This window comes from Python bivittatus, unplaced genomic scaffold (genome assembly GCF_059951505.1).
Source record: "Python bivittatus isolate LINGU-HERP-01145 unplaced genomic scaffold, Pbiv_v1 ctg000480_np1212, whole genome shotgun sequence".
NCBI classification, from domain to species: Eukaryota; Metazoa; Chordata; class Lepidosauria; order Squamata; family Pythonidae; genus Python; species Python bivittatus.
The window spans coordinates 96679726-96704738 of record NW_028277075.1 but is presented as its reverse complement, the minus strand read 5'-3'; the positions used below and the strand labels follow the sequence as shown (position 1 = coordinate 96704738).

The window sequence follows — 25013 nt, the reverse complement described above, 5'->3', positions numbered from 1 at the left end:
CTTGAATCACAGGTAAATTCACAGAATGCTGGGTTCACAAAACAGACTAACCTCTATTTCACTGAACTGTGGTGTATTAAATTAACCACAGTGGCTAATTATATGCAACACAGTAAGCCATAAATTATTATTTACAAATCAGAGTGATTGGGTTCATACAACATTCAAGTTACAATGTGATCTATTTGGTTCTGGCTTAAGATATTGTATATTCATTTGTTTCCTTAATGGCAGATCCTTCTGTGTTCAACTGAAATTGGTTCTGTATTTAAGAACCAATTATTAAATCTTAAATTTAAGATCACAGATTGAGATGATGATGATGATGATGATGATGATGATGATGATGATAACAATTTATTGATTATCCACTAGGCCATGTCAGAATACAAAATATAAAATACAGAACAATAAAAGACTGTGTTATAAAATAAAGTAAAAGGCATAACTAAAAGACCATGTAATCAGACTAAGACAGATGTTGGGCACCAACTGCTGATTAACATGTAGCTTTTAAGACCTTGTTTCTGATTATATAAAGAACATTTAACTTCCAAGAGCATCTAACATCCCAAACAATTATCAGTCCTCTTGAAAGAGTGATTATTATTAAAAATATATAAATGGACTGATTTCACTGCTGGACAGACAGGAGTGTCACAGAAACAAAATAACAGAAATATTTATTTTTTTCATAAAAGTATTAAAATATTACAGTTACTAGTCATTTTTAAAGTTATCTAACTTTGGCTATTTGGGAAGGTACTAGGGCCAGCTTATGGAAATTTAGGAGTTTGCAAACTCCAATAAGATTAATGGGGATGATATTATTATTATGGTTGGCCACACAGTCAGCCAGATGTTTAGACTAGATCTGGCATTTTTGTCTACCTATTAAGTCCTTCCCAAGGACCTGGGATAGGCAGATGTTGTTGTTTAATATTAAAGGTATCATTGCAGGTTGTAAGCTGTTCCAAGTAAGCTGCCTTTTGCAATTGACTGATAGTGATTTTGTCAATATGGATGGTGTTCAAGTATTGTTATTGTTATTAAAAATCACTCCACTCCAGGACGAAGCCCTCACCATTGAAGGTTATGGATCATAATCTACCACACTGCTCCAGCTGAGAGATACATGCTTTTTTTTACTTCCCAGATCTATGTTTTTTTACTTCCCAGTCTAGGCTGAGAGAGGGTGACTGGCTCAAAGTCACCCAGCCAGTTTCTGTGCCTAAGGGAGGATTAGACCCTGCTCTCCCAAGTCCTAGTCTCGTTACTTAACCACCACTCCACATTGGGTGTAACTTCACTGTGAATATAGAAACCTGGTTTCAATATTATCTCTCATCTTTCCTTCTTAAAGAGTGCCTTTGTCCACAAATCCCGCAATTCTACACTCCGAACGTGACAATAAGTCCTACAGACTTCCACGCCAATTCGCTCTTGGAGGGAGAAGAAAGAAACGCGGGACAATCCATTCACCGGTGCTCGATTTGATTGTCCCGATCCTCTCCAGGCTGCCGTCTCTATCGATAAAGCCGAGCGCGATTAACTTTGCCTTCCTAGGATTCGTCATTCTTTCTCGCTCTGCCAACGCATAGTGGCTCCATTCGTTCCGCCTGCCCCCAATCCGGCGCACAAAAGCGACCGTCTCTTCCCCAACTCTGGATCGATGAGCGCGATAATCGACTGGCTTCCCTGGACTTCCATTTTGCGGGAGGCAACAGACACTGAAAGGAGGCGGTAAGGCGCTCAGTTGTTGCTCTTTCCCTGGATGCTTCTCCCCCTCCCCCCAAACGGGCTTCTCCTCGGCTTTGCTCTCTTTTGCTTGGCTTTCTCATCCCCTCCTCCGGCGGCTCGGCTCGTATTGCCAGCCTGCGAAATGCCCCTCTTAAACTATCGCCGCCCTAAGAAACTTTGCCGCTTCTCACTAGGGACTGGCCGCCTGTGTTCCCAAGCTCGGTCCCACCCGAAATTCGTGTCTCACCCCGAAGCATATGAGGCATATGAGCTGTTCCTCTAAACTGGGGACGTGGGCTCCCCGATTCACCTGAATCATCTGCGAAGCAACCGAAGTCGCGCAGTGCCTGCCTTTGCCGGAGTAACTTCTGGGCATGTGTTTGTGTATCTGTGTGTGTGTGTGTCCTTGCTGGGGGTGCGGGTGGTTTAGGGAATGTGTTACCTAGAAGTAAGAGACCCGAGTTGGTCTCCTGTCGGGGGCAGCCGCTTGGGCAGCCCCGCGCTTTTCCTCGGAAGGGAGTTGTTGCGCGCCAGCGAGCCCGGCGGAGCATCGCATCCGAGGTCGCGACTGGGGGATGCTCCGGGAGCGGGATGCCTCCAGGGGAGAGTCCCCAGTGGCTGGGGATTAGGGGGGCTGCCGCCCTGCACGTCCAGAAGGTGGCAGGTCGAGGAGCTTCTAGGCGATGATGCGGGGGGGGGGGGGGCGGCGGCAGCGTCACAGAGCTTGTGCGGAAGGACGGGACGCGGCTCTCCGCGCAGCCCTTCAAAGGGCCGGCGCCGGCGCCGCCGCCTCCGCAGCAGCATGGGACTTTGCGCCAGTTTCAGTCTCCAAGAAGGGCCGCCGTTTTACAAATCCTAACGGAGATGGGAAGTCTGGCGCCGTCCCTGGGAATTCCTTAGCAATGTCCTCAGCAATTAGGTGGGCTCATGCACACCCCCCTCCCGTTTATGTCTGTCTGCCTGATCCTGGCTGTGTTTCACAAAGATGTCAAAGACACTAGCTGTATGAATGCCTGTTTGGTCCACTCCATTAGATACAAGCACACATTGATGGACTGATTATGTGACATCAGGTTGGTGTCAACTCTTAGCAGCCACACAGATAGATTTTCTGGAGGTCATCTCTCCCTAACCTGGTCCTTCTGACCTTCCAACCAATGCATTCATTGCCACTGTAATGGGGACCATCCACGCTGCTGCTGGTCATCCTCTTCTCTTTCCTTCCGACTTTCCCAGCATTAGAACCTTCTCCGGAGAGCTAGATCTAGGCATACTGTGTCCAAAAGAGACACATATACCTGATTGTGAATGCAACAAAATTGTTAAAGGGAGCAGCGGATGCTTATCTGGTTCTAAATATATTTAGCATTGTGGACCATTTAGTCTGCCTTAGACAGCACTTGGAATTATTAACTTTCTTTTTTGACTACTTTCTTTAATCTGGTGCCCTACAAGCTGGGATTGATTGGAGCTCTTATCAGGTACATGCGGAAGGCCTCAGACTGGGGAAGGCCATAGTAAGAGGGAAAAAGGCAGAGAAGGCTGAATATAGATGAACAAAAATGATTTGAAAAGAAGATAGAAGATACGAAGTGTTGTATCTGGATTCTTTAACTAAGGAACCCCATTTGATTAGCCTGGATGACTTCTTTCTCAGTAATTATGCACATCACTCACAATTCACCAACTTAAAATATTTTGTTTGGCCATATAAAGGTTGAAACCTGTTGTCAGAATATTTAGTGTGCTAATGTTGAAAAAGAAGAATAAAAGGGAACCATGTTCCTATTTGTAAGACTTTCAAGGGAATGATGTAATATCTCACAATCACAAGTTCATTCCTGAACTTGTTGAATTGAGTGTGTTTGTGTGTGTGTGTGTGTGTGTGTATGTGTGTATAAAAGCAGTGTTCTAGCCAAGTAAGTCCTATGGATATATCTCTAATAAAGCATATAATGAACTTTAAAACAAGTGGCTTCTATTTTCATAATTCATGTTCAGTCTTCTATGAGTTGGAATGCTCTTTTTTTTCACAACTCATAAAGAACCTGGATATTAGGAGTCATATCCTGCCCCATTAGATCCAAATGAAATCTTGTGTGCATGCTTCTCTATTAAAATGGCTGTAAAGTGGACTGCATTCTGATGAATGCTGTTCAGATTTAATCATTTATCAACTGAAGAATTTATTTTTAATATATTACATAATACTGTGCCATGATTACTAAATTGTGTTTCAGATCCACTCTTCTGTATGTCTCTGTTTCAGAGTTTCTTTAAACAAAGAAAACCATGGAAATGGCCAGTGTAAGTAATGCAGCTAATTTTTATGATACCAGTCAAATAAATATACCTGTATGTAAGGGTGTTGTTGTTTTTTTAATTTTCTGTTGTGAGATCAGTAACAAGGAAAAAGACACAATGCAAAGTGATTATATATATATAGTATTGGAACTAGTATGTTTAACCCTATTATAAAAATATTACACAATGTTTTTGGTTCAGATCTCTCAAGTATAATGAGAAACCAATGCATAATTCATATATTTTTAATAATGTTAAAATAGTTAATACTGTGTATGTTTTCATGATGCATCTACAAATAATTGCAGTTCTTTGTTTCAATATAGCAGCCCACTGTAGATGATGGGAAGAAGTGATTCATGTGTTACTATAGCCTTTTTTGTCCTTGATCTAGAAACCCCTACAATACTTTATGTGGCAACCAGGAACATAGCTTGTGTTGCAATCTTCCACCCACAAGTTTTAATTAAAAAATAAACTTGACTAAAGTTCCATTGGCAAATGTATAAAGATGGGGGAAATAGTAAGATCAGAATTTTAGTAGGTTGTCAGCCAAATGATCATTAGTACAGTGGCTATTATGTTGGCATTTGTCATTATTAGGCTGTACAGTAACCTACACTGAGATGGTACCAGATATCTGAGCCCTATTGATTCAGGCCATGTTCAGATTAAAGAAGAAAAACAAGCCATGTTTTTATTAGTTTGTGTTCTAATAATTTTCTGGCCTTGTTCTTATCAGACTTTTGAGTCTAGGAGTATGGTTGATAAAGGAATGCAGGGGGCTGGGTTAAATTTCCTGCCAGTTAAAGAATGGTGAAACACTATGTTCAGCTTATCTTAAACTGGCCTGCCAACTTTGTAATAAGAAATGTGCTATCTCCAGATAAACTGGTTTAACTAACTTGTCACCTATCCTATGTAATAGCTTTGCCAGAGGAAGAACTGGCATACATATATATTATTTTATCTTTTAATATCCTTTGTAGATATTCCATCATTTTTCATGTACAGATAGTCCTCATTTAGTGACTGCCTCATACAGTCTGTGACTGCCTGTGACTGTTTACAGTTACAACAGTGATGAAAAAGTAACTTTGTGACCAATCCTTGCATTTATGACCTTCGCAGGTCTGCAAAGCAAGGGAAAGCTGAAGTAAGATCATAAGCACAGTTGCAGTTTCACCTTGTGACCATTTTGCTTAACGACTGAGCTGGTGGTCCCAATTGTGGTTGCTAAATGAGGACTATCTGTATGTGTTTTAATGTAATCTTAGTATATACTGTTTATTTAGATATGGTACTGTATGATAAATCTTGTGCAAAACTCCATCTAAAATTTTGATTTTTTTTTCACACATTTCAAAGTATTTTTAAAAACTGCTAATATAGGAAACTGACAAGCAAAATTCAAGGATGGGAATCCTTGTTGTAATGGATCCTTTGGAGGGAAGAGGTGTCCCTTCTTCCCAAAAGTCTGTTAAGTCTGAGAAGTCCGTCATGGCACTCATTTCCAGCATATGTGTCATGATGTCCCTCATCCAGAGTACTACGGTGGACTTGTCTGTTACTTCAGTGGAATAGCCAGGAGGAAACTTGCTCCACTGCCTCTGTAATCCCATGGGGGGCCATTCAATCAAGGCCTCACTATCATATGTTCCATATCTGCACCAGCTGTTGTGGAACAAGACTCTATGATCTAAGTCATTGTTTTCATATGCAACCTGTGCTGCCTTCAATTTTCTTTGTGTCCCCTTTAGGTACTTTGTAACAGAGCTAGACTGGTGACATACCTGCCAGGATTTTATTCTTTGGTTAGAAGGGTTGTAACTCCCAAGGCTTTTTCCACAGCAGGATCATCTGGCTCAGATGAGCCTTCTGTTGCTGCAGCACCTCCTGACATATGTAAGGAAAATTCCAATTTTCTCACCTTAATGAACTTTAAAAAAACATCTCTTTATAGAAAAACATCATACATATTTTCAGTAAGCTCTGTCTTTTGGTACTTATAGCCCAACTTCAAGCATTTACTGAGAACCAACTTCCACTGAGATAAATAGGACACACTTTTTTCAGTTTCTATTGAACTATATGCTTCTACTTCTAAGCAGCAACATTCAAAAAGCAAAATTGTCCTTTACAGCTGAAAACAATTGCGTACGTGTGTGCTTTAAAATGACACTAACTTAATTTTTCTCAGGTCCAAAAACTGTGTGGCCAGATGAAGTAATGGGACCTTTTGGTCCCCAGGACCAAAGATTTCAGCTACCTGGTAACATAGGTTTTGACTGTCATCTAAATGGTACGGCATTTCAGAAGACAAGACACGTTCATAAAAAATTGCCTGATATCTTAATGGAACCCTTGGCAAGTGAAAGGCATGAATTTGTGATGGCTCAGTATGTCAACGAGTTGCAGGTAAGAGTGGAAATATCCTGGGAAGGTGAGACCCAAATCTAGAAATTTGTTCTCTACTTCTATTGGTGCATGGCACAAGAAGTCCTAGGTGCATCTTTACCTTAGACTTCAATTTGCATATTAATTTATCATCCACATAGCAATTGCTAGGCCAGACATTCCTCACAGAGCACAGATGTAAGTCAAGAGGTTATCTTCTGTGGATTTAGTTTGATCACAATTTATTATTTTGAAGTCTTTCAGCCTTCTTAGTTTCTGAATGTGTCTCATTGGTTAAAATAATCTAGTTTTCTGAATAGTGACTATTTTATCTATTCACAAAAACCAACAGAACCCATGATGATCATGTTGCCAACTGGAGGGGAGGAGGGCAGGAAGCCAAAATCCACATGAGTAATTATACTTAATAGTAAATGTAAAAATTATATATTTTTAGGTAAAAAAACGGTCTCGGCATGGATTTTTCTGATAGAAAATAATTTCCGGAGGTTGTTTTAGAACTTACTGGGGGAGGGGGGGGATCTGAGTAAATGATTGTTAGACCTTGTTTTAGGATATATACATTCTGTCAGTGCCAAAACTTTTCCCATTCTTTTGGATATACATAATTGCCTTGGTTGATTAAAAAACAAAAATTTAAATCAATTAGGCAGTCTTCACCAATTTGGGATTCCAGATGTTCCCACCAGCTTACTCCTGCTATATAAAATTGTGGCCTACGTCTACATCTTAGCCAAAATAGGAAACTTGAAATATACAACTAGCTTTGCTCATTAAGTGCAACACATACCAGAGAGGGCATGTTGCAGACCCTATCAGCGAGAAAATGTCAGCTGGTGGAGCCCAGGAGGAGAACCTTCTCTGCTGTTGCCCCCACCCTTGGGAATATTCTCCCTCCAGAGGTGCTGCAGACCCTTACCCTCTCGGCTTTCCGGAAAGGACTAAAGACCTGGCTCTGCTAGCTTTTGTGGGGCGATAAGAGCTCTAATCAATCCTGGGGCTGGCTGGTGCCCTGATGATGCTCCCTCTGCTACTTGCCAATTCCATCATTTCTTGGAATTTATTTATTATTTATTTAAGACTGTTTTTATATTGTACTGTATTTTAATTGATTTTATCTCCCCTATAAACCACCTAGAGTCGCTTTTTAATGAGATGGGCAGTGACAAATTTGATAAATAAATAAATAAATAAAGCATAATCAGGACTGGCTATAGTGACATCACAAATCATTTCATAGAGAGGTGGATTTGCGAAGGGAAGGGAAGAGAAAAGGAATTATTTTTCTGTTTTCTCCATATCTTTAGATATGTTGGAGGAACATTTAATTTTTCAGTTGATATCATACTTACTTATAGATAATCAATTGTTTCCCAACTGCATACTTTGAAAGAACATCTGCCCATTAGTAGCTTCAATATACTGGGGAGGGTTTAAAAGATTTGCTGTAGTTCATTTTGATTTCTGGCATAATCTGTTGACTTTCATTGCTATTCTACCAAAAATCAGTGTTCATCCTAGAATAATCAGCACTCCCTTTATCTGCACATTATACGTTCAGTTGTGATGGGCAAAGAACCCTTTCAGTATTCTTCTTTTCACTGGGGAATGCATCACAAGGTTTTGAAATAGAATTTGAAAAATCAGTATTAAACAGTCGCACCAAACACTCATACCAAGAGCAAAAATGCCTTTATGGTTTGCTTTTTGTTTGTTTGTTTTTTAAATGCTTAATGGTCCTTTAATGACAGAATTGCTGAAGTTACTAAGAGACCAAACAACAAATGTATCTTCAACTGTATCTTTGAACCTTGTTGATTTACTTCACAAAATGTATATGCTGCTCCAGTCTTAAAGTCTGAACAGCTAACCGTAAAAAAAAAAAAAAAATTACAAAATCACAGAAACGTAAAAATCAGGCATAAAACTTAGCTCGGAATTTTGAAACTATGTGCAAATGGACTCTCGCTGGTATGTTACAGTACTGGCTGGTAGCTTGTCAAGAATTCAAATGTACTTCACATGCTAAATGTTAAATAATGTTAAGTAATGTATCTCTTTGCTGAATCTTAGAATTCCAAGAACTGAAATAAAATGTTAAAATAAATCAGATATTTTCTAACCAATGGTTTGTATTAGATTCAAAAGTTACCTCTTTTTGTTTTTTCAGAGCAGTAATGCTGTTAATAAACAAGACATTGCCGATGCCAAAAGTTATTTTGAAACTGCAAAAGTAGAATGTGTGATACAAACATGCCCAGAACTGTTGCGCAAAGGTATGGGTTTACCCCACATCTTTCCACAATGTTAATTATTAAAAAGGAGAGTGTATAGAATTGTAGCTTGAAGAAAAACATGCATAGATTTGCAGTTTAAGTAACATTTATAACTAGCATGGTAACTTGGTGAGTTTTCTTGGGGTTTCAGTACATTTGAATTAGCTTTCTTTTAAATTAATTTTCTTTTGCCTTTTTTTTTAATCCTAGAGCAATTTTCTACATGAGCAAATATTTAGTGCAGCAGTTAAAGAATAGGCCTTTACAGAGCAAATGTATCTTCCTTGTGGTTGCTGGAGGCTGAGTAATAATGTTACTGTAATGTTAAGGATTTTTGTACAACTTGGGACAACAGTGTGGAATTAGGCTATTGGGAAAAATTATTTCAATTATTTCATTGATACTCTATTTTTTGTAGATTTTGAGTCAATGTTTCCAGACGTCGTTTCCAGTAACATAACGGTACTAACAGTAACACAGAAAACTCTAAATGATATGACTGCATGGAGTGAAGAGGTAGAAAATGAACGAGAAGTTCTTATTGAAAATGTAAGTCTCATTGGCTTAGGATGATCAAATGTAATTACTTTCCATTACTGATTCTGTGTGTGTTTTTCGTTCTGTTTTTATATTTGGGTACTCAAATACATTGCTATATTATTTTTGTTGTGTTCTGTTTTTATATTTGGGTACGCATACATACATACATACATACATTCCTAACCCAGTGTGCTCAAAGAATGTAAAGCATTCTTTAGGAATGTAAAGCATACTTGAAAAGAAGGTTATTTTAATAAATTGCATAAGCCAAAAAGAACTACCTAGATATATCCATGGTGTCACCAAAAATCAAGTTCAATTCGGAAGAGATGTTACTTTTTTTAACTGTTAGCCAACCTCCTTTATAAAAACGATATGCACACACACACGTATACACATACCAATGCCCATACGCACATGATTAATCATTTGAATCTTATGTTTGAAAGTTATTACGATTGTTCACAAGAGAGCACTATTCCTAATAATTTTATGCATACTCATTCCTAGCATCACATGACGACATCTAATGTTTTTCATTTTGTATACTAAATTAAGGGTTTCATCTGAAAGCTTGTTGGTACTTGCTTAAATAAAAGCTACATTTAGCTCTGCCCGTATGCAAAGTTGCCACTAGAGGTCATTCTTTTTCACGGTTCCCTTTTAACCACTTTAGCTTTAAGGAGTCAGTAATTATGTTCCAACAGATGTCAGTGTTTACTGCTGGTATTCTCCATAAAATGTTATTTGCTGAACGTGTCTATTTAAAAGAAATGTTCACATTTTGAGAGTGTTGTTTTCCATTTCTGCTTGAATAATTGTAACAATAGCTTGTAGTTAACTGCTAGAAATAGTTCCTTTAATTTCATTTTAAAGCATTTGGAGCTGTAATTATCTTATTATACGGGAGGATCATTGGAGGGAGAATGAAGCTGCTTTCTGGCTTCTAGATATGGACTCAGAAGAGTGGCTCACTTACGAGCAAGATGCCTGACGGAATGAGTTGCATAGCCTTAGTGTTTATTGATTCCATATAAGTGAAGCAATATTACTTTACTGTATAATTTATAGTTTGGAAGTTGATGAATTAGATATTATTAGAATGAATTGTGGGTTGAGTTAAGTTTAAAATACTGCATATATGTAGCCTGTGTATGTCTTTGATGAAAAATATTGCTTTCCCTTTGTACAAGTACTGGGTACAACTCATTTTTTTCTAACTTTTTAAAAAAATGGTATTGGACTGAATTAATTAAAAGAAAAGTATACATACATGCATGCACATATCAGTTAGTGAAATAATGTAACTTCAGACTTAATATTCATAATAATAATCATTTTTAAAGGAAAAATAAAAAGAGCTTGGTGAATTGTGTTCTAAACAGAACAGTTCCAAAATTTTTAACCATTACTGCTTAAAACTCTTCTTTGACTTTTTTCAAAAAAAAAACACATACAAGTAGTCCTTGCTTAACAATCATTCGTTTAACAATGGTTCAAAGTTACATCGGCTCAGAAAGGGTGCTCTACAGCCCGTAAAGCATGGCCATCGTAAAACGTTGCACGCACCCCTACAGTCACATGGCTGCATTTTGGGCACTTGGCAACTGGCTCACGCTTATGACCAGTTGCTAAGTACTCCACGATCATGTGATCACTATTTGCAATCTTCTCTGCCAGCTTCCCCATTGGAAGCCAGCAGGGAAGGTTGCAAGCGGAGGGGATGTGGCACTGTGCAGGAACAGAGCTCAAATTCTGAAGATTTGAGCTCTGGTCCTCTAGCCCTACCAAGGATTTCCCCTCTGTTTATAGGGGGGAGGGGAAACCCCTTGGTGGTGTGAAGGAATTCCATTCCTTTGCACTGCCAAGGGGTTTCCCCTCCCCACTCAGCAGTGGGTAGGAATGGAGCTCAAGTCCTGAAGAAACCATTTCGCTGTCAAACAGCTGCCTGCTGGGAGGATTTCAGCTCTGCACTGAGCTGAAATCCTTCAGCAGACAGCTCTTTTGCTCTCTCTGCTTAACGATCCAGGAGATTGCTTAATGACCATGTCAGAAAACGACAGACACGGGTTCAGTTGTCCAGTAGACAGAAGTTTTTATTGGGCACGTTTGCAAAGGTGGGTCCCTCCCGCAGCAATGGAGGAACCCCGAAGCAAGGTCTGACAGGTTTTTATACCCCCTATCTGTCCTCCCCCTCCTACGAGGGCTTGGCTCACAATCTCACCTTTTTTACCGCCCCGGAGCGCCGCTAATTAACCGCAAAACCGCAGACATTCCACTCAATCAGCGCAATACACATTCCAATCCCCACTTGACCCGACAGCCGCCCCCTGCTGTTTCTCTCCACTCTGGTGCGAACGTGCCTTTTGCCTGCAGTCTTTCCTCCCTCCTGCCGTCCCTCTCCACTCTGGTGCGAGTGTGCCTTCTGCCCATCCTCCCTCCTGCCGTCCCCCCCAAGGCTGCCCCATGGTGCACAGCGCTCTCCCCTAGCAAACATGGTTCATTTGAGGCCCTCACTTCTCCCTGCCTTCTCACAATCCCCCCTTTTTCTTTTCACGCCTCTGTTGGGCCTCAAACCTGGCTAACAGGATTGCTCTCTCGTCCCGGACCCGGGGCTTCACACACTGGGACAGGTAATTCCCACAAGCAGGGAGGCATTGCATTAAGCAACATACTAGGACCAGTAAGGCAATGAAGCCAATAGCTAGTACAGAAAGTTTGTTTTAACCAAGCAAAGTTAGGTAACCAACTAGTGAGCCACGACCAATTCCATCCCTCTGGATCCTCGGATATGCGAGAGGCTAAGGTCTTCAACTTGGCTAGTTTTGCTTCAATATAATTCTCATTGTTGGTTAGGTTAAAGCAACAAAGACCTTGAAAAGATTCACAGCCTTGTCCTGCCCTTAATAGGAGATAGTCTATAGCTATCCGATTTTGAATGACCGCCCTCCTGATTTCAGTGACTTCTTCAGTGAGGGCTGCAATGAGAGAGGATGTAAGGTTGACACTTTTAGCCAGGAGGCAGGCCACCTTCCTTAGGTCCAGGTAAGCTCTTCCGCTTAGTGCAGGGACCCCTACTAAGGAGAGGGCCAGAGCCATGGCTTCTGTTTCGGACAAGAGTGTCACATCACTCTCACAATCAGATGGCAGCTCCCTTTTTCTTTTTTCTTTTGATGGGTGTGCTTGCATTGGAGGCAGGGCATATAGAGAGGTCAGGCGCCCTATGGCACAAGGGCCCCCTGAACTATAGGCTGGAACATAGGTGTAAGCTTCATGTCCACATAACAAAAAGAAACCTTTAGGTAGGTATAGAGGGGTTGAGGCGTAAGGGATATTATAGACTCCTCCACAAGTGAAAGCAGGACCTTTTGAGGGCAACGGGGGGTACGGTTCTGGGTATTGTTGAAATATACACATTGAGTTGCATTGGTTATCCCCAAGAGATTTAGAGCCATTTGCCTTTGATTAGTCCAGGGTCTTGGTATGGGAGAAGACCCAAAATGATAGAACATCCCCCCCCCACGGGGATCATCCCCAGTGATCAAAGCTGTCTGTGCCAATTCTACGCCTTTATGTTGGTCATCTCCTCCCCTGCCTTAGTTCAGTTCCTTTTAAGTTTTACTTTGAGTCCGTCTCCCGGTTGGGCAGTCCATGGTCGGGGGTCGGGAGCTCGCTTAACCCGATGGTAGTGGGTCCAACCCCCCTGTCGGGTCCGAACCGCTGATTCAGTTGTCAGGAGAACTTGGTATGGTCCCTCCCAAGATGGTTTCAGCTTCTCATCCTTCCACGTCTTTATCAGGACCCAATCCTCTGGCTTGTGGGGGTGTTGGTCTTTCAGCAAGGGGGCCATTGAGCGAGGAGTCCCTGTTTTCTTAGAGACAAGAGAGATTGTGACAGTACCAAGAGATACTTTCTTAGGAAGGCATCCTTTAGCTCGGGGATAGGCTCTCCCATTGGAGCCAGGAAAGGTCTTCCCATCATCAACTCGAACGGGGAGACCCCCACATCCTTGCGAGGGGCTGTCCGCATTCGAAGCAGGGCAACCGGAAGTGTCTTTGTCCAAGATAGCCCTGTTTCCAATCCCAGTTTGGTGAGATGTTGCTTCAACACCCCGTTGGCCCTTTCCACTTTTCCACTGGAGTCAGGATGCCAAGGGGTGTGGAGTTCCCATCGAACCCCCAGGCTTTACAGTGTCTACCAAAGCCTGCACCCCCCAGTGAGACCCTTCATGCAGTTTCTCCACCATCCCCCTCATGTCAGCACGGCTCACTACTGGGGTCCCCTCAATTGTAACCCAATGACCTGCTTCCTCCCTGCAACCTTCCCTTTCCAGCAGCTGTGAGTAAACCCCGTTCCAGCCAAATTTTCCTGAAAGTGTGCACTACTCCCCAGGCGTATCGCGAGTCTGTGTAGACAGTGAGGGACACTCCCTTTCCCAACTCTAGTGCCCGTTTCAAAGCGTGCACTTCACACAGCTGAGCCGACCAGTCCGCTGGTAGTGCCCCCTTCTCTATTGTCTCTCCCTCCGCCGTCACTATCGCATATCCTGACTTCCTTTGTCCCTGCTCTACTCGGCTAGACCCATCCACAAACCAGACCTCACCCTCCTCCAGCGGGACCTCCTGCAGGTCCTCCCGGGTCTTTGTTTGCAGCTGCAACAGGGTGGAGCACTCGTGCTCCGCCGGCTCCCATTCTTTCCGCTCCCCCGCAAGAAACTCCGCTGGGTTCAAATTCCTGTCTGTTCCTACCACCACATCAGGACTTATCCGGAGAACTGTCTCATATTTCAACATCCTTCCTTCTGTCATCCAAGCAGCCGCCTGCTGACTAAGCACACTTAAGATCTGATGGGGTGAATGGACAAACATGGGGCTCCCAAAAGTGAGTTTTTTCCCTTCTGTCACTAGCACAGCAGCGGCAGCCATTGCCTGCACACAAGTCGGCCATCCCCTCACCACCGGTTCTAGGGCTTTGCTCAGGAAGGCCACTGGTTGATATTTCCCAGCCCGTCTCTGAGTCAGCACTCCAATGGCGGTTCCCCCATGGGCTGTAACGTACAGGTGAAAGGGGAGGGCCAGGTTCGGTAGAGCCAGAGCCGGGGCCGTCACCAGGCTCCTTCGTAATTCTCCCCACTTCTCTGTGTCCCTCTCTGTCCATTCTACCCTGTCAGATGATCCTTTCAACTTCGCATACAGAAACTGAGCCTTGCTCATGTACTCATCTATCCATAGCCGGCAATATCCTACTAGACCCAGAAACCGCCGCACCTCCGTTTTAGTATGAGGGGGCTTCAACTGCATTATCCCCTGTATCCGAGAAGGATCAATCAACTTCTCGCCCTTCCGGAGTACATGTCCTAAATACTTGACCTCCCTTTCCACAAATTGGACCTTCCCTTTTGACACCTTCAATCCTTCCTCAACCAACCAGTTCAATAAAGCCACTGAGTCTTCTCTCACCTTTACTTCCTTCTCTCCAGACACCAACAAATCATCCACATACTGCAGCACCCGAGAACCCCCCGGGGCCCGGAACCCCTGGAGTTTCTCTTCCAATGCCTGTCCAAACAAGAAGGGGCTCTCGGTGTACCCCTGGGGCAGCACCGTCCATCTCAGTTGTTGCTTCAGCCCGCGCCTCCCATCCCGGGACAGCGGGTATTGGGCTTGCCGCAAACCCGTCACCCCTGGTTTCAAGGGGATGCTAATTGGGGCTATGCGAAACCGACCCGCCCCCCCTCCCCTGCCCATACCTCAGGGTTCACTACCTCCACGTCCGCCTCCCGCAACAAACACATCCTTTCTGCCTGTTCCACATTCCACAACTCCATTCCTAGACTACCCATTAGATCCCTTTCCAGCAGGTTCACTCTCGCCTGTGGGATCAGTAACACATCTGCAGTTACCTCCTTCCCATTCCACTCCAGTCTCACTTCCTCCAGTACGTTTGCCTTGACCGGAGAGCCTCCCACCCCCATCACCGATACCGACGCGCCCCGGGATTTCGCAATCCCGTGGGTCCCGGTTGGCACAGTGATGTTCGAGAGGCTCCGGTGTCCACGAGGAACTGCTGTTCCTCGCCGGTGGGACCCACCGTGATGTTTACCAAGGGTTCCCCGTGGGTCCCGGTTGGGGAACCATGACCCCCCTAGTCGTACAGGGGGAAACTCCTCTCATGTTCTCCCGATGTTCAGCATTATTGGGATCCCAATTTGGGTCTGCCAGAGGGAATTTAGTATTCGCGGCCGGGGCATTTGGGACATTTGCATTCCTTCGCTCCCAAGCCCCGAGCGCAGCTCGCCGAATCTGGCCCCTCTCTTCTGGTGTATAGAGGTGGGCTAAAATGTAATTCAGTTCCCCCAGGAATATTCCACCGGGCCGAGAAAAAGTTCCAATTGTTCGGCGGCGGTATGGGCGTTCTCTTGCATACGAGGGAGGGTCTTTTTTAATTCCCTCAACTCACTGGGTTTGATGGGAACCGTTACGTAACTGGTGACGGTCACCCCCTGTGCGTTCGTTCCGTTCGGGACTTCCCGGACGGGGAAGGCACTGGCCGACCTTAGACTAAAGGGCAAGTTCTGAATGTCTTGGTTCAGCTGGTCCAGCTCTTTCCGCAGCCCGGGATAGGGTGGGGGTGCCGGAGGGGGAGCGGTAGGAAGAGGAGGAGGAGGAGGAGGTGGCGGCCCCCATTGAGGTCCAGTCAGCCAGAGGTCCTCCTCATCCTCCTGTTCTTTTTGGACAAAAATTTTGGCTAACTTGGGTCGAGGCCCCTCCCAATGAACATGGAACCAGACTTCCACATAGGGTTCCTGTGTTAACATTTTATGCTCCACAATGTAGTTTTTTAGTTGGGTCACCCAGTAATTACTGGGGATTCCAAGAGTATCCCAATGGTAGGGGAATTCGGGGTCCACTAGTGGATATTTTGGCCATTCTTTAGTGCACAAAGTTATCATGGTCGGTTTTTCCAGACCCCTGGTGAATGGACACAACCAGGGTGTCTCCCATTGTTGCAACAATTGTCCTAATGGAGAATCCGTGGGGATTCCCCCTACTGCGTTTTTCCCACTGGCCCCTGGCCTTACACTCTTACTCTGCGCCTTACCCATCCTTCCTGACTACGTTTCCCACCTTACAGAAGGTCCCGGACTCTTCTGTCCCCTTGCGGCGTCCAACGCCTCATAACCACGCTAATCTCCCCGAGATTATGGGTAGGTTGTACTCACCAGACCTCCCGGAGGTCCCCTCGTCGGCCGACTTCCTCTTTACTTCTGTCTGACTGGCGATTGGAGTCCCGTCCCGGACCCGACTCCGGGGAAAACGGGAGACACCTCAACGGGGTGTTACGGCCGATTACTCACCGGTTCCCCACAGTCCGGTCCACGTCGAGGACTCCTGCCTGGCTCGCCAATTTTGTCAGAAAACGACAGACACGGGTTCGGTTGTCCAGTAGACAGAAGTTTTTATTGGGCACGTTTGCAAAGGTGGGTCCCTCCCGCAGCAATGGAGGAACCCCGAAGCAAGGTCTGACAGGTTTTTATAACCCCTATCTGTCCTCCCCCTCCTACGAGGGCTTGGCTCACAATCTCACCTTTTTTACCGCCCCGGAGCGCCGCTAATTAACCGCAAAACCGCAGACATTCCACTCAATCAGCGCAATACACATTCCAATCCCCACTTGACCCGACAGCCGCCCCCTGCCGTTTCTCTCCACTCTGGTGCGAACGTGCCTTTTGCCTGCAGTCTTTCCTCCCTCCTGCCGTCCCTCTCCACTCTGGTGCGAGTGTGCCTTCTGCCCATCCTCCCTCCTGCCGTCCCCCCAAGGCTGCCCCATGGTGCACAGCGCTCTCCCCTAGCAAACATGGTTCGTTTGAGGCCCTCACTTCTCCCTGCCTTCTCACAACCACAACCGGGAGTGCCCAGATTGCGGTCGTTGAGTGAAAGAGTCATGTGGGCATCTCGCTTAATAACCGCTCTACTCAACAACCAAGATTCCGGTCCCAATTGTGGTTGTTAGGTGAGGACCACCTGAAGTTCTTATATTGATAGGCAGCTCTTTCCACTGTTCTATGATAAACTCTTAGCTAACCCCATGCTTGAAAAAATTCAGAGTTCTTGATAATTTAATAGATTCTAGATACTACAGATAAAACCAAGACAAACATTCCATCTTTAACACATAGCAGTTGATTCAAAGTCAGATCATTCATCTTTTTAATCTTGCAATTTGCTTGAGAGTCAGTTTAAATTTATTTTTAACTTAATATCACATAATAAGGCAAAGTACAAGTATTGATTCTTTTCAGACACTGCAAAAAAGAGAAGCACTGAAACCAGTTAAGCCTTTACTGGAGTAGACAAAACTGGAAATTTTGTTTAGAGATTTGATATGATTTTTTGTAATGCATACATGGGCAAATTGTTCTTATTTGGTTTAATAAACCATTCATATATTTGAAAGCCATCTAGATGTTGTCAGCTTTTCCTGAAGTATATGTTCCTTTTATTAGGCTTGATTTTAATATATCATACACCACAGTGCAAAAGGTAATCATCGATGTGTTGGGTAAAACCTTAATAATGTTCTTTACAAATAGCTCAAGCCACTGCTGAATTTTAAAATACTGTTTTACATTGGATGTTATTTGGAGTTTGGGAGAAGCACCGTTATCTCCTACATAGTTATACGTGCCCTTTGGTTTTGGCTTCTCTCTGAATTGATACACTTGGGGAGTAAGACATTACTTCTGCATGTATTCTGAAATTTATTTAAGCTTAGGGTTTATTTGCTTATTTGGTTTACTTTACCTGATAAAGATTTAGAGAGCATCCCTATCATTGTGGACCAGATAATTATTTTTATTTTCTGATCAAGGCAAAAGAATAGATTAAATAGATGGTGTGTAGTTATTTTACCTTAATTTTAATTGTTGTGAGATTAAAAGAGCAAAATTAACATCACACTTCAAATGACCAATCAAAGCAATTATATTACCCAGACCCTGTTAAGTATTAATCCTTTATTAACTACCACAAAGATGTCCTCCTAAATCCTAGGTTAATAATTTTAATCCTGTTAGGAAAGTCAAGTCATTCAGTTCGATCAACTGACGTTCTGAGCATTGGCACTTTGATTTTGTACAGGGAAGTGAATGCGTACTTGACATAGAAAGTGTATTTTGCATTTTTTGCATTTCTCTCTTCTTAGTTTATCAGCGGTGCCAAGGAAATTTGCTATGCTTTGTGTTCCGAAGGCTATTGGGCAGATTTTATTGACCCAACTTCAGGATTAGCAGTAAGTATTTATGTTGAAATATGGTAAAAAGAGGAAAACCAATCATGTTCAGACTTAGGCAAACTAGCAATAGAGTATAAATCCTCCATCAATTGTTTGTTCTTGCTGGTTGCCCTTAAAGGCGTTAATGGGCTAAATTATTTTTGTTTAATAAGTGTGTTAGTATGGTATTTCCTACCTATCATTGTAGGAGCTCAAACTGGTGCACATAGTTCTTCCTGTTCTACACTTAGTGATATAAGAGCCTTTTGAGGTACAGGTAGTCCTTGATTAACAACCACTCATTCAGCAACCATTCAAAGTTACAACGGTGCTGAATGAGTGGTACTTACAAGTGGCCTCAAAGTTCCGGTCATCCCAGCACCCCCGCGGTCATGTGATCGTGATCTGGGTGTTTGGCAGCTAGCTCGCACTTATGACAGTTGCAGCGTCCTGCAGTCATATGATCACCATTTACATCCTTCTCTGCCAGCTTCCCATAAGTCAATGGGGAAGCTGGCAGGGAAGGTTGCAAGTCACTCCCACCACTTTTTCTCCTGAGGAGCTCCACTATGCAGTACGAGATCCCAGGGATCTCTTACTCTGTAGCATGTGCTTGGGCTGCAGCACCCCCTCCCCCGCCCAGCCTCACTTGCACCTCACTTAGCAGCACCGTATCCCCAGCCGACATACTCTCAGGCGGCACCACAACACCCTCTTCCCAGTCCACACATACATGGCGCAGCAGCACTCCTTCCCCAGCTTGCGCACACTCACCATAGCACCCCCCGCCCCGCTTCACTCCATAGTACTTATCCGTCTGCCTGCCTGCTTGCAAGCCACCTGTAACTTACAACTTCCTGCCAGTTTCTACATTGACTTTGCTTGTGGGAAGCCGGCAGGAAGTCACAAGTTGCAGTCACGTTAGATCCTCACTTAATGACCTGCAATCCTTGCTTAACAGGAGCAATGGGGACTGCAGGGATTGCCATTGCTAAGCAATGCAGTCATGTGACATTGCACTTTACAACTGCATCACTTAGTGACAGAAATTCCAGCCCCAATTACCATTGTTAAACGAGGACTACCTGTATGTTATTGCAAGAGACTAGTAGGCCCCAGTCAGCTAGCAAATGTCATGTATGACCTTGGGTTTCCCTCACCCTAATCTGGGATTGTGCCACAGCGGCTGTTGCTTGTTTGCATGCATGCTAAATTCATGCTCCTTTTCAGACCAGGATAGAGATGCATTACAAGGGCTAGTGTTTGAGATTCTCCTCTGTCATTATTCTTTATATTTTGTTAGTTATCATGCAGGATGACATTTCTGTGTGTAAAACCAAATCATGTGAAAGGGAAAAAAGACTAGAATATTTTATATTCCTTTACTAGATGTCATATTTTTTCTTCTGTAACTTTTATTAGTGAATGCTGACTGTGTTTAGGCACCCTTTTCTAGAATGGGCTGCAGCAGTCTTTGCAACATATTGTTGATTCATTAAGTCTGTTTTGATAATGTGGAAATTAGGAGCATAATATTGCTGATAATAATTGCACATCAACTATTCTTTGCCTCGTGCAGATAATGTCTCAGAAATAGAGGGTAGTACATGAAGCAGGAATTTAACTAATTAAATAAACTATTATAATACTATGTTTCATTCTTTTTCTCTCCTTTCAGTTCTTTGGCCCTTATACAAACAACACTCTTTTTGAAACTGATGAACGTTATCGCCAGTTAGGATTTCTTATAGAAGACCTGGGCTGCTGTAAAGTTATTCGGCATAATCTCTGGGGAACTCATGTTCTAGTTGGAAGCATATTTACCAATGCTACCCCTGACAGCCCTATCATGAAGAAACTGCGTGGCAATTAATAGCATTTTCTCACTTAAAAGTTGGTTAATAAACATTGTTGGGAAGCATGGATGGATGGATGGATGGATGGATGGATGGATGGATGGATGGATGGATGGATGGATAGATAGATAGATAGATAGATAGATAGAGTACGCTGATTTATAAATAGTAAATAGTAAAAGATCTATTATTTATTCTTGGTTTCATAGTATATGGTTTATATACCAATACAACATTTTATTTTTGAGATTTGTATATATAGCCTCTGAAATCCTGATTTACTCATGTAAATGAAACATCCTTGGCAATTTTACTTGAGAATACAAATCCACAGTGCTTTCACAGTACTTTGGTTATGCATCTTTGGTTATAACTTTGAAGAAGAAAAATGTGGTTGTACAAGTGTGTCAGTAAAAGAAATAACTATCTCAACTCTTTATTTTACCAGAAGCAGTATTATATGTTGCTTGAATATGATCAAAATAGCTCAACTTGATTATTTAAAAATTGTGATCAACTTGGATTCTGTTGCTACTGATGGTAAAACATAGAGAAACATAACACTATTGTGTGTAAGCATGCAATATTTGAAGGTGCAGTTCATCTCTTGAATCTACCCTGCCGTGTTGTGGCTCTCTCCTTGAATATAGGTATAGGCTGAATCCTACTAGCAAATGTAATCTCTTGAGGCATTACAGTAGAACACAGATTGCTATTTTGTTTCTGAGTAGATGGTACACTAAAGTTGCCCAACACGCCAGGTTACATTGAAGATCTCTAGTACCGTGGGCGTCTCAGGTTAACATTCCTCAACTGGATTTGGGTTGTAGTATCAGAATTGTCAGTTGAAGGTAAAACCAATTTAGTGAACTTCTACAAAAATCCATGATTACATTGATGGCTTGAGATCCGTGTCTCATGTGCAGCTTGGTTGCAGAGTGGTGTATAATATCGATCATTTGGATATGTGTGAATGTATGCCTATCATTTGATTTTTTTTTCCTATCATTTTGTTTACAATAGTTGAAGATGCTACAACTGAACATATGCTTCTGTTGGCTAAAGCCTGGGTTATGGATGCTGCAGAATAAGGAAAAGGAATAAATGATCTGATTGGGCTGGACATTTTATATTGAAAGGTAGTATTAAAATGTTTTAAATACATCAACAAACTGCAATACCTATGGAACAACAAGCAGCATCCGCTTATGGAGCAGATCTTCTGTCTGACCTCCTGCACGCCTTCCAAGTGTGGGGCTGTGTAGGGGTAGTTTGTTTACAGGCAGAGGCATTTCAATAACGGAGACACACCTTTGGATTTCTCCCTTATCAGTGAAGAAATCTTGTTTCTTGCGCTCTCTTGGGTAAAGAGAAGAAACAACAAGTAGGAAAATGGAACTTGTTTCCTTGATGTTCTTACATGGGAAGATTTTAATTTTTTGTCCAGCCATTCAAATAGAACAATCTTTTATTACCTCATTCTGCTGGGTGCCTCAACCAACCTCAATTCCTTAGCAAGCAATTGTAATAAAATCTTGTTTCAGATGATGCATTTTGATGAATTGTTACATTATGAATGGTTTGAATAAGTTTGGCATCTTTAAACCACATTCTAAGGCAGGTCTGTATTGTTACTGTAGCATCATGAGAAGCTAATGCTGCTATCTTGGGAACAGTGGTATCGTGCAATTCTGCCCATTTGCCTCTAAGCTGGAAAGGCTCTACAGGAAGGAAGGGTCTGATTTTTTTTTCCCCTTATTTTTCTTTCTTGTGTATGTGGATAAAGACTTTTCTTTCTCCAGAGAAAGGAAAGGTGTGATACCTATCAGGTCAATTGCTGGAAGATGGTCAAGACAAAGCAGATCCTTGCCTAAATGAATTTTCAAAGCTATCCGTTTCATGACATAAACTTTTATTTATTTTTATTTTATTTTGCAAATATTGGCAGGCTGCTATTTAGACACCTTCATCAACTGTAAATTTAGGTATAATTTAAAATCTTCTGTATGTACACCTATTTTTATACTGAATAAATAAATGCTAGAACAAAAAACACATGTAAATACCTATTAATCCTGACATAATTTGTAAGTTGTATATTGGAAGAAATGTAATTGGGAGTAATTTCAGCTCTTGCAAGAAATAAAGTAGGGGTTCAATATTGTGAGCATAACGTAGTTTAGCAGGTTCTTTCTGTATTTTTAATCCTGCCAGTATGATTGTGATATATGAAAGAAAAGTGACTGAAGTATAAATTGTTGCTATATTTTTCAAGAATAAAACTGTTACTTGTTCAGTACTTAGCTGTCTTATCTTTCCAATCCAAGTATAGGGGCTATTTTATGAACTATCGGTTGCAAGTATGTTACATTTCTAAATACTTCCTATATAGTAGTGAACTGCTCTTTATAGAGTGAAAGAGGGAATAAATTTACCTCAGTCCTTTGTGCTTTATTTTTTGCATTGAAAATTCTATACATAATGCAAGCAAGTTTAGTCAGCTACTAGCAGCATAAAGAAGTTTGTTGCTCTCATAAAAGTTGCTGTGCCCCGTAGCTTGATACTTTAAATTCCAATCCAGAAAGTCTCATAATTCAGACTTTAATTCAACCATGATTTGATCTATGCATACCACTGTCACCAAGCATACACTCCAGCATACAGATAATAGCACTCCCAAATTTATTATATGATTTGATCAAATGGAGTATTTATTAAAGCAGCTTTGAATACTCTAAAGCATTATATGAATTATCAATAGTATTGAACTGAGGTATGTGGAAATTTCAGAAAGGAATTTTGAAGCCCATTATGAGCAAACTATAACCACTTTCAGAAGTTTGGACAGGGCTGACAGGGACCTCCTATTCCAACAAATTTAACACTGGAAACTACTGAAGAGGGGCAAATTCCCGGGCAGGAGTGGTGGTTTCAGGTTGGTCCTTAATGACTAAATATGCAAGAATGTTCTGCTCAGGTACACCTGCTACTTACCGTGGCAGCCTTTTCTCCCACTGGTCTCTCACTTTACAACAGGAAGTTTTCTGGGAGGAAAAGAATCACAAGTATATGTGTTTTTCTTTGATTTCTCTGAGAATACAGGGAGGGTTCAATCAACATTCTTTGAGCATAAACACAGCTAATTATGAGTTAATCAAACAAGGGAGCTCTCCCTTAAAGCATATCTTTCCGTCTTACTATGTTAAGACATTTTTATATTAAAGGGGGAAAATAATAGAATTAGAAGAACCAGGTAACATGATTCTGTGCATTGTTTACTCGGAAAAAGTGACATTGTGCTTTATGATACTCTCAGGAAGGTGTGGAATTGCAGCCTTAGTGCAGTTTCTTAATAGAAAATGTTACAAAATAATTTATCAATCAATTTTATTTTAGCCATAGACCAGCGTAGAACTAATAACAATTACTTAAAATTGACATACAAATTAAAAAATCATGTTGACAGAATAAAAGTAAAGATAAAATTATTAACGTAAAATTACAGAGTACAGGAATTAAAATGTGAGATTTAAAATTACAATTAATTTTACAATGAATAATCTAAAAGCTATAAATAACTAGGATAGCTATAAAAGGACATAGGTAATACTAGAATTTATAAAACACTATGAGAATGTAAAGCTATGCTAACTTATATGAAGTCTAATAGTTGCTGAAGCTCTGCTGGGGTTTGTTGTGATTAAAACCATTATGATCCAACCAATTATGACAAAGAAATAGCAAAATAAAAAAGAATGGTATGTATATATTTAAAAGGAAGAGAAAAAAGGAGGAGAAAAAAGGAAGAGAAAATATATTGAGTTATGGAAGCCTAATTAAGGCTCAGCATCACCTCACTTGGAGGAATTGTTTATGTTTAATCATAGCCCTGACACAGAACAAGGCGACATTATCCGAAATGCCTACCTCCTGGTCAGCTAGCAAGAGACTAAGGTAATCAGCCTCCAGTCTGCCTGGATATTGTGTTATACATGGGGAAATACACATATCTTGTATAACATCGCAATGTGGCAACACATGACCCACAGTTTCAATTTCCCCCTCACTACGAGGACAGACCCACAACTCTTTTGGTATGTTATAGAACCTTCCCTCCAAGAGGCCGGAGGGGAGGACATTAGAGTGAGCAGGAGTAAAAACTCTTCTGCTGTTTGGGGGGACAATATTGTAGAGATAGTGTGCAGGAGCAACACTATTTTGTGGGTTTACTGAATTAATCTATGGTGGAACCTGGCTAAGATCATTTTGCAGGGCCATATCTCTCACGTGTTGCTTGAAAGGTGCTTTGGCCTGATCAAATCCCATTGGAATCAATACACTGGGGAAAATAATTTACAAGGGACATGCACCTAACTTTGTGTTTAATTTAGCATTCATTTAACAATGGAAATCAGTTCCAGTATTTTTTTTTAATTGAATACATTTCATCTTCTCTGATGTACATTATCAAATTCCTCTTGATTGTTTAAACTCACCTTCCCCAAACTGAGTTCCTCCAAATATTTTACATTACAATTCCCACAATGTCAAGTCACCATTGAGACTTGCTGATATCTGGAGGGACTTACCGAAGGCTAAGCACATG

At 41.9% G+C, this 25013-nt stretch overlaps 1 protein-coding gene across 4 annotated transcripts; it reads left to right on the top strand.

The window, feature by feature from the left end:
- The first annotated feature begins 1628 nt into the window (after positions 1 to 1628).
- MMADHC (metabolism of cobalamin associated D) lies at positions 1629 to 20953 on the top strand. 4 transcript variants are annotated; one of them, XM_088146539.1, is made up of 8 exons: positions 1631 to 1743; positions 4010 to 4047; positions 5805 to 5949; positions 6245 to 6462; positions 8633 to 8738; positions 9157 to 9287; positions 18483 to 18569; positions 20230 to 20953. In XM_088146539.1, exons 2-8 carry the CDS (start codon positions 4033 to 4035, stop codon positions 20422 to 20424), a joined length of 897 nt encoding a protein of 298 aa, XP_088002665.1. In that variant the 5' UTR covers positions 1631 to 1743; positions 4010 to 4032; the 3' UTR covers positions 20425 to 20953. The 4 variants fall into 4 exon arrangements, with proteins under 4 accessions (XP_088002668.1, XP_088002665.1, XP_088002666.1 ...); XM_088146540.1 differs by having other exon boundaries at positions 1638 to 1743; positions 3981 to 4047; XM_088146541.1 differs by lacking the exon at positions 1631 to 1743 and adding an exon at positions 1757 to 2101.
- The last annotated feature ends 4060 nt before the right edge of the window (positions 20954 to 25013 follow it).